General features: G+C 40.5%; 1 protein-coding gene across 1 annotated transcript in view; it reads right to left on the reverse strand.

Annotated features, from left to right (window-relative positions):
- Positions 1–577: 577 nt before the first annotated feature.
- ADCY8 (adenylate cyclase 8) overlaps positions 578–15340 on the reverse strand; it is a 1172958-nt gene continuing 1158195 nt past the window's right edge. The window contains exons 17-18 of the mRNA XM_086966223.1: positions 4365–4479; positions 578–1146 (exon numbers count right to left, since the gene is read on the reverse strand). Coding sequence (XP_086822349.1) covers positions 659–1146; positions 4365–4479 — 603 coding nt within the window. The 3' untranslated portion in view covers positions 578–658. The remainder of the gene's footprint in view (positions 1147–4364; positions 4480–15340) is intronic.

Here is a 15340-nt window from a genome sequence, read left to right on the forward strand (position 1 = left end):
AAACAGTCAAACACTAATAGGTTGTGTAAGGTTGGGTTGGACACCCCTTTAAGTCAGCAACTTTTATTGGAAAGAAAATAAACTTTAGCAAAATAAGATTTAGCAAATAAATGAATGAACTACTCAGCCTAGCTAGACACTTCAGTGGGCTAGTTATGAAAAGAAGCTTAGTGTTTACAGTACTTACTTGTGCTTTGGCAATTTCTTACTTTTCACTAGAATATGACTTTTTGTTACATATATATACTATTTACTTCAACTACGGATTATCATAAACAAAATACTAACCTCTGCATTTATCACTGATATTGCACTTTATAGGAGGGGAGGCACTCTGCAGCTGTCTTTGTACCTCCAGGCATTTCCTACAACCCTAATGTACATAGACAGCTTCATTTCAAACCAATGCATTGACACCAAAAACAAAAAAAACATAATTACCTACTCCTTGCGAATAGGAAGATTATGGCCCATCAGAAACACTACTTCTGCGGTCTGTGTTCAAGGAACATTTGCATATCTCAGAGACACTAACAAAGATTAGAGTCTGTTCTTACCAAAATAAAAATCATACTAGTTGTAAAAAAATTATACCCTTTTTATTTTCTTATTTATATATAAAAAGAAATACAAAAAATGGACACAAACAAAATGTTTATTATGGCAATTCAGTTTTGTCGGCCCCCTCGACTTGGGTCACCGGCTCGGATCCACTTGAAGTCAACAAAGTCCGTCGGTTGTAATGTCCTTTCATGATACCAGAGTTGTTGTTCTCGTTCAGAATTTGTTTCTGCTTCTGCCTGTTTAAAGATTGCACAAGTCCAAGCACAACAGCAGCTAAGGAGTACTGTCCTGTCAGTTTTCTTGGCTGTAAGATTAAAGGATTTGGCTGTTCTCTTCCCAGAAGAAAATATGTCTTAATTTTCCCTTCTTGCTCACTGATGCCTTTGACATAGATCTCTCCGCGATACTCAAAGGCAAAACCCCGGTCCTTCAGGATAATGTATGTGTCCTCAGGCACTTGTATCCTGCCGCTGACACCTGTGCTGTCCATACGACTTGCTAAATTAACAGTTTTCCCCCAGATGTCGTACTGGGGCTTCTTAGCACCAATAACGCCAGCAACGACTGATCCATGACTAATACCTGAAACAAAATAAATACTTTAATAGGAAGAAAGACTTGAGAAACACTTTTCAAAGATTCACATCTGGAGAAGATTTTGAAGCTTTTCATATAAATATCAAATAAATGAAAGGTTTTTGCTTGTGGAAAGTTGGACACTTAATTGTGGGCATGAATAAGCCTCGTCAGAAGTCATAGGCCATTTTGCTGTGAGCCTATGGAAAGATTTTTGGTTCCAAATTTGAAGAGAAATTTTGGTACGGGCTTCTCTTGCAATGGGGACATTTTAATGCTTCCAGGGGCAACAGGGCATCTTCCTTGCTGAGGAACTCTGGTGGAACCTCAAGAGACCGTGGAGTAGATTACATTATTGATTACAAATCCGGCACTAGGCGCGTCTATTATAGGTGTAAACCAGACAGAACTCTAACTAGGATCCATTCATTTCCTCACACTTTATGACCAGTTAGAGGGTGATCTGCATTTAGGAACTGCACCCCCGCAGATAGCAAGTTATACAAATTACCAGCCATGAAGAGGAAATACTTGATGGTTATTACTCTGCTTGCAATTCAAGCCACTGAGAACCACATGACCCAGTGTGTTATTTGCACAATTCAAGGTTTTGTTAGGAGCAATCTGTATCCTTCAAATCACACTTCAAATGGATCCGGTACCACCAGACCTAGGATATCTCTTCATTCAACAGAGGTTACGTTGGGACACTCTTTATTAGGACCATATTACTTTTGTTTTGATGAAATATACACACCCAGTAATGAAGCAGGTGCTTTGGAATTAAGACTACTTGTGGGATTCAGTGAATGACGTGTCCCTTGGTGAATATGTTCATAACTTACCTGGTGATTTGTGTCTTATAAAAGTCTGTTAGTTGGACTGCGGCAAATAAGTGGTTTGAGAATGTTATGACATATGGTGGAGCACCAATATATTGCTGCATGCCATTCAAAACTGCAAGAAATTGTATATTACTACTACATTTCCAACAGCCTATGGGTACTCCCTACTTTTCACATCAATCCCAGGTGAGTAGTGCACTTTACAAATTTCTGATTGATTGATTGATTGCGGGTGAAAGTGCTTTTTTGCCAGAGTGAGAGACAAACTTACTCTAGTATTGCTCTAGAGTTATTTGATAATTGAGATGGGGTTCACGGGGTTACATCCAGGCCGATTTCAAAGCTATTACTTGTGGTGCTGGCCCCCAAAATGCCTTATGTAGGTGTAATGACCTAAAGAGAGAGGGTAGAGACCTCCTATCTTTCTTCCTAGCATCCGGCCTGAGGTGATGAAAATCACACGCAACCCTGTGTGCCAGGCATTCTGTACAATCTAGGGAGGTGCCCTTTCTCAGGTCCAAGTTCCAGAATGTGGCATACCGCAGGAAGCAATATTTCCCTCATTTGAATAGTATATGCACAAATGTCAAAACTGTAATTTTTAAATGGACATTGGCTTTATGCTACTATGTTTAGTAGTATAGATTTGTTAGCACGTTTACTTCTATAACATGAAACTGCTTTTATGCAATTCATTACTCCAATGAAGCTTCTGGTAAGTTGTTTTAATTTCCCTGCTTGATGAGCAAATACCTTTAGATATCCCAATCTGAGTTACCTTCTCTACTAAAACTGCTGTAGGGGGTGCTAATACACAGGGTGATTTATTATGATCCATTGAGGCCGATTTACTTACATTTTGTGCCTTGTTTGCATCAGAAAAGTGTTTATTTTGTTATTTACGTTTTGCGCTGGAAAGTTGCCTAAAATTATGCGCTGCTTTGCATTAAGGGGACATTACACAGGTGGTACATGGGCATTCCCATGCAATCACCATGCTTTTTGACGCAAAACCCTATCTACAAAAAATTTGAGACAGGGGTTTGCGTAAAAAATTAAAAGCATTTGAAAGCAGGCGGTAAAAGGAGAAATGCTTTTATTTCTTCTTTCTTTTCTGCCTGCACACATACAAAGTAGGAAAAGTTTTTAAAGTTGTCTAGGCATAGAATTATGTAGCAGAAGGAAACCCTTCCAGTACAGAACCCGTATGGTAGCCTCATGCATAGACCCCTGCACTGTGGCACAAAGGTGGTTGGGTGGCACTCTGCAGCATCATTCCATACGGGTGACAGATAAATGGGAGGAGAGAGCCATATCTCTGTAGATTTGGAGCTCTCCTGCTCTTGCATTGTCATGCTGCGAAGCAGTTTCGGCTACTGCCCTGCGTTGCTTGAGAATTTAGCAAATCTGTGCTGCTGCACTGTACAGGATTTGAACAAAAGCCGCAGAGACTAGGGGCCAGATGTATCAAGATTCCGAATTGCGATTTCTAAATAGCGATTTTTTGCTAATCGCTATTTAGAAATCGCAAAATGGAATGTATGTACAAAATCGCTATTTTTTAGCGATTCCTTATTATTCTTTATTTGCGAATTCACATTTTGCGAGTTCGCAAATAAAGAATAATTCCCAATGCATTCCTATGGACCAGGAGGCCCATAGGAATGATAGTGCAATAATTCTCAAATTGGGAATTCGCAATTTGCTAATCGCAATTTGAGAATTATTTCAAGGGTGCAGGGGTGTCTCAAAGACACCCTGCTGCACCCCTGAAACTTACATGTGTGTGCATGTGGCACACATACATGCCCTATGGGCATGTATGTGTGTCACATGCCACCCTTACAAATGCCAAATAGGGCATTTTTAAAAGAAATCGCAAATTACCACCAACTACAAGTTGGTGGTAATTTGCAATTTCTTAACACAAAATCGCAAATTCAAAATGTTACATACATATCATTTAAGGAATCGCAAAAATTGCGATTCCTTAAATGCTATGGCAAAGTAAGGAATCGCAAATTTTTGCGATTCCTTAAATTGCGATTATTTAATACATACCAAAAAATGCTGAAAGACCGTTTGCGAGTCGCAAAGGCCGACATTCTGCGAATTTCGGCCTTTGAGAGTCGGAAAAGCCTTGATACATCTGGCCCTAGAGGATGAAAAGATCCTGAAAAGTACAGAAGATAAAAAATGCTACAATTGGAGGTATTTCCCTGGGATATTGAGAGACAGTTTGAGAAGAAGGTTCATGCACCTATCACGAATTGACCTGGAGCTTGCAAGAAGGCCACACTCGTCTTCGCACGGACTGTGACATAACCCGCCATGGTTTCCTAGCGCTGATGGATTCGCAGCGCTGTTCATTGCACTCACCTATCCGCAGCTCGAAGTTGTTGAAGGAATGCTTGTTGATCTCTTGTATACTTTCGTTCAGAGCGATGGAAAAGTCCGCCACGGCGCAGAGATGCCCCCATTTATCTTCACACTGCTGAAAGGCGAACACAAGAGAACACATCAGGTCTGTCGCGCCTTTACTGCTGGGCTGTGTTTTAGACTGAGAGTGGTCATTACGTGCTGTTCTTACACTTTGTTCCAAGAGCTTGATATAAAAAAAAGTCACTATGGTCACAGTAAATCCCCAGGTCTCCTTAAAGCCTCCGAGTCTGTTGCTAATGGAGACGCCTTGATAAATAGGTTGCATTTGTATGCTTCTGGAATCGGTGTGTGCCATTTAGGGAGTGAGAAAGGAACGAAACACAGTTTGATCACATGCTTTTCAATGTTTTCCCAGACACTATGTGGGCGTCAGCCTCAGGGGTAGCGGAAGTGACATACTGTGTACCCTTCCACCCGGGTCACATCACAGTACTGACCATGTGTCTCGCCTTAACCTCCTATTTACTTAATGGCTGTGGGAGAAGCAAGAAGTGCAAACTACAGAGAGTAAACATGGCACTTTAAACTGTGATTACTCTCTGCTCTTTCTACAGTCTTCATGATCCCTGAGACAGGGGTACCAAGGGGAGTGTAAGGGCATCAAAGAGAAGGGCATGGGTGGCAGCCTCTATCCCGGGGGCCTTCCTATTTAATATCGAAGCCCACACAGTTGTAGTGTTGTTACTACAGACCTGGGGGAAGGCAACTTTGACCATCATTATGACATCACTCCACCCTTCACTCTCCACTATTGATATTTCCCTCTTTCCATCAGCAGTTGGAGCTTTGAAACCCCCTGATATCCGGTTGAAAAGGATTTTAGGCAGAAGTGGAGGGGGTGGTGTGAATATATCTTTTCAAAGAATGCACTGCCACACTGCTCTTGCATGGCATTGTCTTCATCATCATCATCATCATCATCACAAAAACATTTTCTATATTTCTTCTTATAGCAAATGGCATATCTCATCAAATCATCATAGTGATAAGCATTACTATGCATCGCACATCAGTAATAACAACATCTAGAACTGCTTTTTTCCTGAGTCAAGTACTTGGATGTAAGTAACTATATATCCCAGCAGGGCATTTGCAGAACATCTAAACAAATGCAAAAAAAGTGCATGCATCTCAATAGTCTCCTTCTACCCTACATTGACTCTCATGGGAAACAAGTCTTAATGTGGCCATTATCAGACTCACACCAACTAACTTCAAAGGGAACCTGTGCTGTTTTCCCTGTAACCTTCTTCATTTTTAACAAACTGAGCTGTTCCTTTTGATACCATGTCTTCCAAATTCCTGTCTCAATGTATATCTTCTCTCCTCAGTACCCGTGTTTCACTACTCCCAGTGTGCATGCCTCCCTGACCAACTATGTATTTCTTCCTGCCATGCTGTCCATGTGTCTCTGTTGCAATACCAATGTCTCCCTGTCCTACAGTCGGTGTCTCTCTGTTGCAGTACAGATATTTCTGTCTGAGTCCCAGTGCCTGTCTTTACATATTTTTGTCCACCTCTCCATTCCCTCTTCCTATTAGTTTGGCACATGATCTTGTAAACGTATGTGAAGGGCAAAAGTGGGCTCCAGTGTGAACAGTGTGTTTTTTTGTGTCAGTATGGTATAAGAGTGATTGTGTTGGTGTCAATGCAAATGATGGTGTAGATTTAAGTGTAGATGCAAGCAATTGGTGTGACTCCCTGTACGGTTGACAGAGGATGGCAGAGGGAGTGTGGTTCAAGTTTATTGACTGTGGGCCCAGGTTCTGGTGTAAGCAGTCGCAGCCGTGCACATAAGACCGGTGGGCCTGCTTGTGGGGAGGTGGGGATTTCAATGGACGATGACGAGGGAACATTAAATAAATAATTTCCCCTCGTCTATCGAAATCCCCCCCATTTGGCCCCGTCGCTCTTACCTGCACGGGCCGCGGCTGGGTGTAAGTGACAATTCCATTTACAACACCCGTACAGGTGGCTACAGATGTTGAACATGGATATTAGTTTGTATAGTTAAGGTGTTCTTTCATCATCTTGCTAGATAACTGCTTGGTAATCTTTAGGTCTGATTTTCTTCCCCACTGCTGCATTAAAGTAAATGGTGTATTTTCATCATATGCTGAGTAGCGCTATCCCAAGCGTGGGTAGCGACACCGGATGCACACAATTGAAGAAATTTTCAGAAAGGTAAATGGTCTATTTGAAATAAATTTATTGCGAATCAAATTTTTCTGACTTCATTCAAAATGTTATATTCACATGATGTAATGAACACATCAATCTTCATTTCTTTGTTAATTCAAAGCAATTCCCCATGAGTTCCCAATGCATTTCGGGCGCTGGGGCCCTTCATCAGGGGATTAAATAGTACTGTTGACAAAAAGAAAGGTGATACACATATGTTAATACGCCATCTAGTATGCTGATATACCTATCAAAAACATTTCCAAAACATTTCATACAATGTTTCATGAACGTACATCTGATCATGCGAGACAGGAATCTGAAAAGTGACCCAGTTTAAATGAATATAGTACACGTGTGACCTCTGGACAATTATCGAGATTAAGTGAGTGTCAAATCAGGTAATATATGGTGCCTGTGTGTTGGCGGATAAAGGCAACGGTTGTGACCGTAAACTAACACGGAACCATTTAGTGCAAATAGTGGAGACGGGTGAAAGTGTACACAAATAGAAAAAACTATCAAACATAGACGTCGGTCTAACTGGGTGAAATCATCGGGCGCCAATTACATGCGGCGGGTCTCAACCCCGATCAATAGAGAGCAAAGTAAGCAAAACGGAAACGGTAGATTCTGGCCGTCGGGACCCGAAAGGGTACCGGCCAGCATATATCCTAAATGGCGGTATCTTACCAGTATCAGTGCGGAGCACTGGCAACGATGACGCTCTCCGTGTGTAGTCGGCGGGATGGAATGCGGAAGTATCGTGTGTATTTTTAACGTGAAACTGACGTGTGACGTGTAGGGTCATGTGGTCAACGAGGGTAGATAACAGACTGCTCAGGGTCCGTGTACTATGGTAGAAAGACTCGTGAATCATCGGTAAATGTGTAACAACGGGCGCAGCTATACAAGGCCAAAACAGCACGAGTGCTGTGAACAGTATTCTATAAAGTCATCGTAAATGTTTTAAGAAAAATTAATAAGCAAATATACAAAATTAGTAGTAAACATTACGATGGAAAATGTAAATTAAAATAAAATACACTTTTCAATTGCACAATTTTAAGGCTAGTACTGTAATGCAGAGAAGCATGTCTTTTTATAGAAAACAATGAAAGTCTATCCGATCATTTAATCCTTTCGGATGGGTCGTGTTGAGACGGTCTACCCAGTATGTTTCTCGTCTCAGTAGATACTGGCTATTGTCTCTACCAGGTAGGATACTTGGTTGTTCCAACACTAAAAATCGTAGTTGACTCAGAGTGTGATTATGAAGTTCAAAATGTGCTGCCAAGGGACTTTTAGAATTTTTGGTTCGAATGTTACTTTTGTGTTCCGTCAACCTGGTTTTTATCTTTCGCTCGGTCTTGCCAACATAGGCCAAGCCACACGGGCATTTCAGCATGTAGATTACATTGCGACTGTCACAGGTGGCAGATACTTTTAATTTTATCACTGTTCCTTGACTGGGATGACTGACTTGATTACCTTTAATGATGGCATTGCAATTACCACAATTGTGGCATGGCAATGTGCCTTTGTGAACTGTGGTTTTTCTTTCCGTTTTGATATTCAGTATCTCTTTGATGTTTCTGGATCGCTGGTATGCGAACCTGGGTGGACTGGAGAAAATACCCTCGAAATCTTCTTCAAGTGCTAGTAATGGCCAGTGTTTTAAAATGATCTTTTTGATCTGATAGCTTTCTGTTGAATATTTAGAAATAAATGCTGTTCTCTCTTGTTGAGTGATGGTGGTCTTTTCTTTCAATAATGTAGTGCGAGAAATGGTAGATGCCTTGGTTTTTGCTTCCTCGAGGATTGCCGTGGGATAACCTCGCTTCTGAAATTTGTCAATGAGTTTGGGGAAATTTTCATTGTAAATTTGTTCAGTAGATGATATTCTCTTGACTCTTAATAGCTGAGAGTACGGAAGGTGTTGTTTCAAAGATGGTTGGTGGAAACTTTGAAAATGTAACAAATTATTTCTGTCAGTAGCTTTAGTGAAGATTGTCGTTTCCAATTGCCCCTGTTTGTTTTCAATCATTACATCCAAGAAGGATATTTTCTCCTCCTGTATATTGTAGGTGAATTGGATTCTTTCATTTACTTCATTCAAGTTTTTAATGGCATTTGTCAAGCTTTCCTTCGTTCCTTTCCACAAAATGAAGATATCATCTATATATCTTTTATATAGAATTAAGTTGTTGGTCCATGAGTGGTTGCTCAAAATGTGGTCAAGTTCGTACCTGTGCATAAACAGATTCGCGTACGCCGGTGCGGCGCAATTTCCCATGGCGGTACCGGAAGATTGGATGTAGTACTCATTGTTCCACTGAAAGTAGCTGTGGTATAAGGTGAAGTTAAGTAACTCCATGAGGAATATGGTAAAATTTTCCTCCATTTCAGATGTCACCAAAAAGGATGCCACTGCTTCTGTTCCTAAGTTATGCGGAATAGAGGTGTACAGGGATTGTACATCAATCGTGCATAGTAAGATTTCTTTGGTGTTTATCAATACCTCTTCCTTCAAAATGTTCAAAAAGTTCGTGGTGTCCTTAATGTACGTGGACATTTTTTGTACGATGGGTTGCAGGTGTTTGTCAAGGTATCTTCCTACCGGTTCGTGAATGGAATTAACAGTTGAAACAATAGGCCGACATGGTGGATGGGTGGGATGTTTATGAACCTTGGGGATCATGTATATGTACGGCACTGATGGGTTGTCTTTGATGAGATAATTCTTCTCCTTGGTTCCAATGATGTTGAGGTTTATGGCTCTATCAATGATGATGTTCAATGTGACGATAAACTGTTTGGTAGGGTCATTGGAAATTTTGTGATAGATTTGGGTGTCTTTGACATGGTTATCCAGTTGTTGTTCGTAATATTCAGTGTCCAGGATGACGAGGGCGCCGCCCTTGTCTGCCTGTCGAATGGTTATCTCCGTAGTCTCTGCCAATTTCTTAAGAGCCTGATACTCTTGTTTTGACATGTTGGTAGATTTAGATAAAGGTTTTTTGTATATGGTTTCAATTTCCTTAGAGATCACCTTCTCATAAGCGTCTAGTACTTTGTGACTGGTGGGAGGTGTAAATTTACTTTTAGTACGTAAACCCATAAGTGTGTCCTTGGTGGGTTCAGAAGGTTTAGGAATGACATTCGAAAAAAAGTGTCTCAAACGTAAAAGTCTCATGAACTTGTATATGCAAACTTGGGTATCTAATGACTTTGAGTGATAAGTTGAGACAAACGTGGTACCCTTTTGTAAAACCTGTTCTTGCTGGGCCGAGATTTTGTATTTGGACAAGTTGATGACTAGATTTTCTGACTCCTCGTGTTTTTTGCCACCATGTCTCTTTGTGTTTTTCCCTTTGCCCCTCCGGGTTCTTCTTGGATGCTTGGGCCTTTCTCTAAAAAAGGATCAATGGTTTCGTGACTTTGCTCTTCACTTGATGTGGTACTTGGTCCTTCTCTTGATGTAGTTGGCCTCTCCATTGTTTTACCAGTTGTTGTTTTGTTGGGTGGATATCTCCTCCGTTGTGATTCATCAGAGGATGAAGTTTCATCCGTTGATCTATTGGTGTTGGTTCTTTGTTGTCTGCGTTTAGCGTAAATGTCAGCCCAGGTATATACTTCTCCTAACTTAATTCTATATAAAAGATATATAGATGATATCTTCATTTTGTGGAAAGGAACGAAGGAAAGCTTGACAAATGCCATTAAAAACTTGAATGAAGTAAATGAAAGAATCCAATTCACCTACAATATACAGGAGGAGAAAATATCCTTCTTGGATGTAATGATTGAAAACAAACAGGGGCAATTGGAAACGACAATCTTCACTAAAGCTACTGACAGAAATAATTTGTTACATTTTCAAAGTTTCCACCAACCATCTTTGAAACAACACCTTCCGTACTCTCAGCTATTAAGAGTCAAGAGAATATCATCTACTGAACAAATTTACAATGAAAATTTCCCCAAACTCATTGACAAATTTCAGAAGCGAGGTTATCCCACGGCAATCCTCGAGGAAGCAAAAACCAAGGCATCTACCATTTCTCGCACTACATTATTGAAAGAAAAGACCACCATCACTCAACAAGAGAGAACAGCATTTATTTCTAAATATTCAACAGAAAGCTATCAGATCAAAAAGATCATTTTAAAACACTGGCCATTACTAGCACTTGAAGAAGATTTCGAGGGTATTTTCTCCAGTCCACCCAGGTTCGCATACCAGCGATCCAGAAACATCAAAGAGATACTGAATATCAAAACGGAAAGAAAAACCACAGTTCACAAAGGCACATTGCCATGCCACAATTGTGGTAATTGCAATGCCATCATTAAAGGTAATCAAGTCAGTCATCCCAGTCAAGGAACAGTGATAAAATTAAAAGTATCTGCCACCTGTGACAGTCGCAATGTAATCTACATGCTGAAATGCCCGTGTGGCTTGGCCTATGTTGGCAAGACCGAGCGAAAGATAAAAACCAGGTTGACGGAACACAAAAGTAACATTCGAACCAAAAATTCTAAAAGTCCCTTGGCAGCACATTTTGAACTTCATAATCACACTCTGAGTCAACTACGATTTTTAGTGTTGGAACAACCAAGTATCCTACCTGGTAGAGACAATAGCCAGTATCTACTGAGACGAGAAACATACTGGATAGACCGTCTCAACACGACCCATCCGAAAGGATTAAATGATCGGATAGACTTTCATTGTTTTCTATAAAAAGACATGCTTCTCTGCATTACAGTACTAGCCTTAAAATTGTGCAATTGAAAAGTGTATTTTATTTTAATTTACATTTTCCATCGTAATGTTTACTACTAATTTTGTATATTTGCTTATTAATTTTTCTTAAAACATTTACGATGACTTTATAGAATACTGTTCACAGCACTCGTGCTGTTTTGGCCTTGTATAGCTGCGCCCGTTGTTACACATTTACCGATGATTCACAAGTCTTTCTACCATAGTACACGGACCCTGAGCAGTCTGTTATCTACCCTCGTTGACCACATGACCCTACACGTCACACGTCAGTTTCACGTTAAAAATACACACGATACTTCCGCATTCCATCCCGCCGACTACACACGGAGAGCGTCATCGTTGCCAGTGCTCCGCACTGATACTGGTAAGATACCGCCATTTAGGATATATGCTGGCCGGTACCCTTTCGGGTCCCGACGGCCAGAATCTACCGTTTCCGTTTTGCTTACTTTGCTCTCTATTGATCGGGGTTGAGACCCGCCGCATGTAATTGGCGCCCGATGATTTCACCCAGTTAGACCGACGTCTATGTTTGATAGTTTTTTCTATTTGTGTACACTTTCACCCGTCTCCACTATTTGCACTAAATGGTTCCGTGTTAGTTTACGGTCACAACCGTTGCCTTTATCCGCCAACACACAGGCACCATATATTACCTGATTTGACACTCACTTAATCTCGATAATTGTCCAGAGGTCACACGTGTACTATATTCATTTAAACTGGGTCACTTTTCAGATTCCTGTCTCGCATGATCAGATGTACGTTCATGAAACATTGTATGAAATGTTTTGGAAATGTTTTTGATAGGTATATCAGCATACTAGATGGCGTATTAACATATGTGTATCACCTTTCTTTTTGTCAACAGTACTATTTAATCCCCTGATGAAGGGCCCCAGCGCCCGAAATGCATTGGGAACTCATGGGGAATTGCTTTGAATTAACAAAGAAATGAAGATTGATGTGTTCATTACATCATGTGAATATAACATTTTGAATGAAGTCAGAAAAATTTGATTCGCAATAAATTTATTTCAAATGGACCATTTACCTTTCTGAAAATTTCTTCAATTGTGTGCATCCGGTGTCGCTACCCACGCTTGGGATAGCGCTACTCAGCATTTTACTTGGTCCTACAGTCCCTAAAGGATTACCGGATAGCACCAATGTAATGTCAAAGACCAGATTTTGAAATCTCTATAACACAGGAGTGCGTCAGTCCTAACACTACACAAGTATTTTCATCATAGCCATGTACTGAGATGATCAAATGTAATCATGGCTGAGAGATGCTCAAAACATAAATCCAAGGGCAGGAGGGAGAGAGGGTAAACTACATGTTGTCTCAAATGATACCTTAACCGTCTTGCACTCAACTGTGAACCTGAGTAGTCATCGAAGACACTCCTTGCTGTTCTGTATACAGTAGAGTGCAATTGGAGGTTTCAAGTTAGTGTCTGCGGATTAGGTCATACTGGTATTCATCATGAGTAGTTTTGTGTCAGTGGCCAATTACGTTAATTTGGTAGGCAGGAAATATAGTTTCAATGTTTTATTTTTGGAATGGGAGGCTTGTGATTGGGTCATAGTTGCTCACATTGATATGGTCCACAGAAGATTTTAGAGTCGGTGGATTCTTGGAATATCAAGGCAGAAGTCAAGTCATATGAGTAGCGGGCATACTGGTAAAAATGCATTGGTCAACAATGCATCCGTGCATTGGTCATCAGTGGCTACAAATGCATCAGTCAGCAATGATCAAGTGACTTTGATCATTGCAGATGGTAAAAGGGCAGATGGTGTTATGGCAGAGAAAATATGAGGATGTTAAGTGGTTAGGTAATAAGGCTTTGGCATATCTGGTAGACCTGGGTAAGACAAGATAAGATATTACTATTGAAGAATTGATATATTGTCTGCCTTTTTAGAAATTGTGTTGTTAGTTGACTGGTGTGTGAGCCCTGATCAAGCAACAGCCACAGCCCCTTGCAGGATGAAGCACAAAAAGTCACAAAATTAACGTATGCTTTACCCTGGGTAACTTGGCATAAAATGCAGTCCGACTTAACTCAGACACAGTGTGTAAAGTATCTCTGAAGCACACAAACAGTATTAAAGTGAAAACAAATACAAGAAAAGTCCCAAACCAATTTAGAAAAATAGAGTACATTTTTATAAATTATTTGACACCCAAACGACAAAATCCAATCAGTAGAACCAGAATTATGAATTTTACAGCTTTTAGCAAAAGCTAATCCCTAAAAGTTAAAAGCGACAACCGTGGACATCTAGTTGCGCAAGACCGAGTCAAAGTTGAAAAATATGGCATTCCACGTTGGAGCGCGGTTCGGATACTCCAAGTGGAAGCGTCATCATCATATAGCCTTGGGGTTCCAGACCTAATAGTACCATTACATGTATAAAAGCAAAAAGAGTCATTGTCGGATAGTGTAATGGTGCGATCAGTGTCGACCCCAAGTTTGTTCGTAAAACCTTAGGAGGAAAAGAAACTTCTTAACAAGCTCCTCCTCAAATATTAACATGAAAACAGTGCGGACAACAATGTACACGGAGGACATTACACATTTTTTTACTTGTTTTTTGTTGCAGTGTTTATGACCTGTCTCAAGAATTTGATAGCCTGCAGATTTAGTCTTATTTTACTTCCACTAAAATGAGCTATAACTGCTTGTCAGCAGGCCCGCACTCCCAGTGTGTTGAAGAATTGCCATATTAATTGTCATCGCTCTGTCAGCAAAGCTGGGCAGATGCAAATAATATGTATAATTGTTTAGAGTACTTGATTACAGACCCTACACGATATCTTAATTCCTTTACAAGCCATTTCGGACAGAGATCCAAAGTTGGAAAGTTGCCTAGACGCAGAAGCATTAATTAAATTTTTTTATGGAGAAAATAAGTGGAGCTTAAGTATTCCTGATGCCCTAAAGACTTATAGGACCGGAAGGTTATCCATGAGTGAGCACACTTTGAGAATATGTTTTTATCTTCCAATAGTGAAAGCTCCCACATGATTAGCTTCACATGTTTCCTAAACACATGAAATGAGGTTAGAAGTTCCAACAAATTGTTTATCTGTAAAGACTCAATACAGTACCATAGATAATCATTACCTGGGCCCTTATTTTAAGACAGTTCTGACCAGAGCCTTTGGCCTAGTGAGTCTTCCTGTGCTGCTCTCAGTTTGAGCCAGAATTTTACAAAAGCTCCTTGTCTTGCATATGTTTGCCTTAATGCCTTAAGAGTCCAAACTCCATCCTAATTTGTGCTGGAGAAGCATTCCGGGGTAGGTGAAAAAGCTCCCAGTAGGTATTGTGATTTAGCTACTCGAGCATTGCGGATTCACAGCAGCAGAGTGCTTTGCAGCCATAGGCTATGGTGGAGAATAAACCTGGCTCTGATAACCTCAAGTATAGGAAGAAGCAAGTTACCTCCAATCCTCTTCTGAAGGGGTAGAAAGGCGGATGTTAAAGACTCTGCTCTTGCTTTCATTTGTACCTTATTTCGTAGAAAAGAACTGTTTGTGTCAACTATCATTCAAGTACAAGGTCCTGTTTTCAAAATTCTTTTACTAGATGCTAACAACGTTGTTTTAGCAAGGTAAATATCCAGGTTATTTGTTGTTAGTTGGGTAATTTGCCAGCAACCTTTGTAGGCCAACCTCTGCTGAGAAGAACTATATTATCAGCATGTTAAATACTCGTTAAAGGTTTCGTGGTTTGGGTGCATGGGCATTTACCTGGTCCAAGGGTTCTGTGCGGTCTGTCAAAAAGAGATTAAACAATACTGGGGCTAGCACACATCCCTGTTCAAGGCAAGTTGTAGTTCTGATGTTATGGGAGACCCTTGTTCCGTCTCTTCTTTTTATCCTGAACCACGTATCTGTGTGGAGTTAGTGAATTGCCCTTGAAAGCTT

This window comes from Lissotriton vulgaris, chromosome 4_1 (genome assembly GCF_964263255.1).
Source record: "Lissotriton vulgaris chromosome 4_1, aLisVul1.2, whole genome shotgun sequence".
Lineage (NCBI taxonomy): Eukaryota > Metazoa > Chordata > Amphibia > Caudata > Salamandridae > Lissotriton > Lissotriton vulgaris.